Below are 6,239 nucleotides of genomic sequence, written 5' to 3'. Positions count from 1 at the left end.
TGACCGAATCCGCGTAGCCAGTCCAACCAGCATTGTTGATGATCCCAGCGACGTACTCCAGACCCTGCCCGGGTCTCTGTCGATACCAGCCCATCCCAAAACTGTCGAAACTGAACCCGGACCCTCGGCAGAGAAGGCGCAGGGACCCCCCGGGGGGCTGGAGGTCCCCCCCCGCACTCCAGCAGGATCACGGCCGCCCGGAGTCCTGCGGGACAAAGGGGAGATGGGGATGAGAAACCTGATTGGTCAAGGGCCTTTATGTTGGTGTGGCCAGCTGGAAAAAGGGTGTGACCCACCTGGGAGGAGGATGATGAATGCCAATGGTCCCAATTTGGGGCCAAGAGTCAGGATTTGGGTCAAGGGTTGAGCTTTGGCCTCATCCCCATTGGTGACTTCTTCCTGACCCTCACTGTTGGAAACGTTTGGATCCCCCTGTACCCTATTAAAAGGGGCTGGTTTATCCCATCTGACAGGAGAAGAGCGGTTGCTGGAACCCCTCACAGATCCCTCAATGAACCATGGCTATGGAAACACCAGGACCTCTGCTGCTCATCTCTGTCCGTCTGTTTCTGCCACAGCCAAAGGCGCCCCAGCGAGTGAGCAAAGAGCTGAGATCCTGAGAGCTGAGAATCACGAAAGAGCTGAAATCTTGAGAGAGTTGATAATCACGAAAGAGCAGAAATCACTAAATAGCTGAAATCCTGAGGGAGCTGAGAATCATTAAAGAGCTGAAATCACTGAGCTTGCTGAGATGGTGGCATCTCTGAGCTGATTGGGTGATGGGGCTCTCTGTCTCCAAGTTTTATCCAGATTGGCCCGCAAGGCTCGGGGATCAGCCCAAATCAGATATCTGGGTCTTATCAGGGTTGGGACATGGGGACAGGAACGGGGTCAGGGCTTGGGGTTTGGGGGAAGGGCCTGGGGAAGGGGACAGGAGGGGAGCAAGGGCACAGGGACGGGGACAAAATGATAAGCATCAGCATAAGCACAATTATCACCATAAGCACGTTTGGCACAGAAATAAACGGCGGAATCCTCATCCTTGAGGTTGTTCATGGTCAGCGTCACCGAGCTCTGCCCGTTGTCCCTGGAGATCGTGAACCGGCCCTGCACCGAGGGCACGTAGTAAGTGTAAGCACCATCGTACTTGATCCCCGCGACCCATTCCAGCCCCTGCCCGGGTCTCTGTCGAGCCCATTCCATTTCAAAACTGCCGAAACTGAACCCGGACCCTCGACAGAGGAGGCGCAGGGACCCCCCGGGGGGCTGGAGGTCCCCCCCGCACTCCAGCAGGGTCACGGCCGCCCGGAGTCCTGTGGGACAAAGGGGAGATGATGGGGATGAGAAACCTGATTTGTCAAGGGCCCCTAAGTTGGTGTGGCCAGCTGGACAAAGGGGTGGAATCCATCAATGAGGAGGATGATGAACTCTAAAGATCCCAGTTTGGTGCCAAGAGTCAGGATTTGGGTCAAGGGTTGAGCTTTGGCCTCATCCCCATCTCCCCTTTGTCCCGCAGGGCTCCGGGCGGCCGTGACCCTGCTGGAGTGCGGGGGGGACCTTCAGCCCCCCGGGGGTTCCCTGACATTGCTGTGCCGAGGGTCCGGGTTCAGTTTTGGGAGTTATGGAATGTACTGGATCCGCCAGAGACCTGGGCAGGGCTTGGAATACGTCGCAGGCATCTACAACACTGGTGGCACCACCTACTACAATCCATCGGTCAAGGGCCGGTTGAGGATCTTCAGGGACAACGGGCAGAGCTCGGTGACGCTGACCATGAACAACCTCAAGGACGAGGATTCCGCCACCTATTTCTGTGCCAAGAATGCTGGTGCTGGTTGGGCTGAAAGTGCTCATCGTATTGACGATGGCCTTGCTGTCCCCATCCCCATCCCCGTGTCCCCCCCTGTCCCCGTTGCCCAGATCCTTCCCCCAAACCCCCAGCCCACACCCAGCCCTTGACCATTGATCCCAACCTTGCTCTGCCTCGGCCCCAGTTCTCACCCGCTGACCCCAAACCACAACTCCTGACCCCAAATCTCCTCTTTCTGCCCCAAAACATTGTTATAAAAGTGGATACTTCAAGCCAAGGGTTAAGTTTTGGGTCAAATTTGTGGCAATGTGAAGAGAGCGGATTTTGGGCCGAACCACTCCAAGACTGGGACATGGGGACAGGAATGGGGTCCAGGCTTGGAGTATTGGGGGAGGGTCCAGAGAATGGAGATAGGTGGGGACCAGGGAATAGGAACAGGGCCAAATGCAACCGAAACATGAGAGTGAACAATACCTGCAGCAGCGTTCCAACCAGCACTACCACCAACACTTCTGCCACAGAAATAGGATCCGGAATCCTCATCCTTGAGGTTGTTCATGGTCAGCGTCACCGAGCTCTGCCCGTTGTCCCTGGAGATCGTGAACCGGCCCTTGACTGAATCCGCGTACCTGGTGCTGCCACCATCGTTCCTGATACTCGTGAGCCACTCCAACCCCTGCCGGGGTCTCTGGCGCTACCAGCTCATGTGGAAACTGCCGAAACTGAACCCGGACCCTTGGCACAGCAACGTCAGGGACTCCCCCAGGGGCTGGAGGTCCCCCCCGCACTCCAGCAAGGTCACGGCCGCCCGGAGCCCCACAGGACAAAGGGGAGATGGGGATGAGAATCCTGATTGGTTCAGCGCCGAAAAGCGGGTGTGGCAAACTGGAAAAAGGGATGAAACGCACCTTGGAAGAGGATGATGAACTCCAAGGGTCCCAATTTGGGGCCACGAGTCAGGATTTTGGTCAAGGGTTGAGCTTTGGCCTCATCCCCATCTCCCCTTTGTCCCGCAGGGCTCCAGGCGGCCGTGACCCTGCTGGAGTGCGGGGGGCACTTCCAGCCCCCCGGGGGGTCCCTGCGCCTACTCTGCTGAGGGTCCGGGTTCAGTTTCGGCAGTGTCTCCATGCACTGGGTGCGCCAGAGACCCGGGCAGGGTCTGGAGTGGCTCGCAGGGATCTACAGCAGTGGCAGCACCTACTATGCGGATTCAGTCAAGGGCCGGTTCACGATCTCCGGGGACAAAGGGCAGAGCTCGGTGACGCTGACCGTGAACGACCTCAAGGACGAGGATTCTGGATCCTTTTTCTGTGCCAAAAATATTGATAATAATTTTTGCAGTGCTGGTGCTCCTCTTGATCCATCTGATCCCATCATCGGGTCCCCATCCGTCCCCATTTCCCAGAGTCTTCCTCCATTCCTGTCCCCCTGTCCCAGCTCTGAACTGGCTCTGCCCCAATCTCAGCTCTTGCCACCAAATCTCAGCTCTTGGCTCCCATGCTCAATGAAGGTCCCCAAACCTGGGTGCACATGGTCGAGATTTGGTAAAAATGGGCCTGATTTTGTTCCGTGGCTGTGACTCAGTTCCACCACTGCAATTTTGGGACAGAACGGGTCCAGTTGGGCAAAAATCATTGGGATTGGATGGACGAGGGTGAGCTCAGGGTGAAACCGGCCCTGATTTGGAGCCAGAGCTGAGATCAGGGCCAGAGCAGGGCATGCTTGGGACAAAGGGTCAGGAATGTGGTCAGAGGTTGGAGGGAAGGGTCTGGGGCAAGGGGACAAGGACGAAGCTGAAAGGACAACCAGCAGCAGCATTCCAACCACCAGTGCGTGGTTCTTTGGCACAGAAATAGGTGGCAGAATCCTCGTCATTGAGGTTGTTCATGGTCAGCGTCACCGAGCTCTGCCCGTTGTCCGTGGAGATCCTGACGCGATCCTTGAACGATGGCGCGAGGTTGGTGCCGGAACCATCGCTCCTGATGCTCCGGACCCACTCCAGCCCCTGCTCGGGTCTCTGTCGGACCCATGGCAGGGCAACACTTCCGAAACTGAACCTGGACCCTCAACAGAGGAGGCGCAGGGACCCCCGGGGGGCTGGAGGTCCCCCCCGCACTCCAGCAGGTTCATGGCCATTCCCACATGCCCAAACCTTCACTGGTTTTGCCCCAAATTCCCTTTGTCTTGCCCCAAATCTCCCACAGATATTTCCAGTATTGTAAAGTTTCTTCAGCCCTGCAATTAGCTCCGATCCACCCATTAATAACTTGGACAGCTCTGCCTGAGTTTTGCATCTCCTCATCCCCATCTCCCCTTTTTCCCGCAGGGCTCCGGGCGGCCGTGACCCTGCTGGAGTGCTTGGGGCACCTCCAGCCCCCCAGGGGGTTTCCTGCGCCTCCTCTGCCGCGGGTCCAGGTTCAGTTTTGGCAGTTTTGGGATGCAGTGGTTGCGCCAGAGACCTCGGCAGGGGCTGGAGTGGCTCGCGGGTATCAGGAACGATGGTCCTTACAACGACTACGCGCCGTCGGTCAAGGGACGGTTCACGATCTCCAGGGACAACGGCAGAGCTTGGTGACGCTGACCATGAACAACCTCAAGGACGAGGATTCCGGATCCTATTTCTGTGCCAAATGTCAAAGCACTGGCTGTAGTAATGGTGCTTATGCTTATGGTGTTGATGGTGGTTGTGGTCCCAAGCCCTTTTTTCTGTGTTCCCAAGTATCACAGAATTCTCTGATCCTTCCCCAAAATCCTGGCTCTTTTTCTCACATCTCAGATATTTTCCCCTAAACTCCACCGTCAGTTCCCCAATTCCCAAATTTCCCCCAATTTTCCCCATTTCTCCCCAGTCTGGCCCTTCCCCTCCGTCCCAGTGCGGAACGGGGATTGCTCCAGGGCCCTTTGCACACAAAGCTTTTTGTGCAGCCGGCGCTCTGCCGCAGCGCCCCAAGGCTGAGCTGCCCTCTGCCAAACACAGATGTTCACAATGACCAAAACCAGGAACTTTCTGTTTCCTTTCCCGCCCCGGCCGGGCCCCGGCAGCTGCTGGGGAGGAAGTGGGGGGAGGCTGCAGAGCCCCAAAATCGTGGCGTCTTCTCCTCCCTCCCACCCGCGCTCGCTCCCACCTGGGGCTTTACTGCTCCCTCAGCGGCCTCCGTTTCTGGGGCTGCTCCTTGGGGCTGGGCTGGAATCCTCTCTGGGAGCTCTGGACATGGTGACAATGCTGGTGGTGGCACCAAACCCCCATCCCTGTTTCCCCAAATGTTCCAAAATCCCCAAATCCTTCCCCAAATCCCAAACCTTGACCCCATTCTTGACCTTCCTCCGCAGTCTCCACCATCTTTGCCCCAACTTTCGACTTTCCCCCAATTTTGCCCATTTCACCCAAATCTCCCCCAGTTCCCATGCCCTGATTGGAGGAGGCCTGAACTGGAGGCCAGGGGTGAAGGTTTTGGGCCAATGGTTGAGTTTTGGGGCAGGAGCAGTGGAGGGTTTGGGGTCAGTGCTGACCATTGGGGCAAATGGGGGAGATTTGGGACCAAGGGTCAAGGGCTGAGGTTTGGGGGGAGGATCTGGGTTTGGGGACAGGGGGGGAACTCTAAGATGGGGACTCAGAAATAAACACTGTGACAACATCACCACAACCAATATCGTCACCAGCAGCAGGAACACAACAATCATCCCAATTTTTGGCACAGAAATAAACAGCAGAATCCGCGACCTTGAGGTTGGCCATGGTCAGCGTCATCAGACTCTGCCCGTTGTCCCTGGCGATCATGAACCGGCCCTTGACCGAATCCGTGTACCAGGTGCTGCCACCGCTGCGGATGTAGGCGACGAATTCCAGCCCCTGCCCGGGTCTCTGACGGACCCATTGTAGGGCAAAACTCCTGAAACTGAACCCGGACCCTCAGCAAAGCAACGTCAGGGACCCCCCGGGGAGCTGGAGGTCCCCCCCGCACTCCAATAGGGTCACGGCCGCCCGGAGCCCATCCCCAAATCTTCACCAATTTCACTCATATCTTCACTGGTTTGGTCCCAAGTCTCCACCAGATTTTTCGGGTATCCTGAGGTCCCTCAAACCCTGCAAGTTAACTCAATATTCTCATTAATAGTTCGACACCTTTTCCTGAGTGTTCCACATTGATTTCAAAAGTAATAGCTTATTAACAACCCCCAAACCCCCTGGGACCCCAACCCACAAAGCCCCTGGGTACAACCCGGCCTTGGCCTCGAGCTCCCTCCGGTTCCTGTTTGGGGAGTGCGGGGGGGACCTCCAGCCCCCCGGGGGGTCCCTGCGCCTCCTCTGCCGAGGGTCCGGGTTCGATTTTGGGAATTTTGCCATGGCCTGGATCCGTCAGAAACCCGGGCTGGGGCTGGAGCCAGTCACGAGTATCAGCAAAGGTGGCAGCACCTACTACGCGCCATC

At 57.1% G+C, this 6,239-nt stretch overlaps 1 gene segment (V, D, J or C); it reads left to right on the top strand.

The window, feature by feature from the left end:
• Positions 1 to 1,521: 1,521 nt before the first annotated feature.
• Positions 1,522 to 5,690, top strand: LOC128946215 (Ig heavy chain V region 6.96-like; the record flags this gene model as incomplete). The annotated part of the segment is given in 2 exon segments: positions 1,522 to 1,834; positions 5,620 to 5,690. Coding segments are annotated over 2 exon segments (384 nt in total), but the record flags the coding sequence as incomplete, so codon positions are not given.
• Between the last annotated feature and the right edge of the window lie 549 nt (positions 5,691 to 6,239).

Source organism: Melozone crissalis, unplaced genomic scaffold (assembly GCF_028551555.1).
Source record: "Melozone crissalis strain CALT ecotype California unplaced genomic scaffold, PUWL_Pcris_2 ptg000079l_1, whole genome shotgun sequence".
Lineage (NCBI taxonomy): Eukaryota > Metazoa > Chordata > Aves > Passeriformes > Passerellidae > Melozone > Melozone crissalis.
This window is presented reverse-complemented; position numbering and strand designations above follow the sequence as displayed.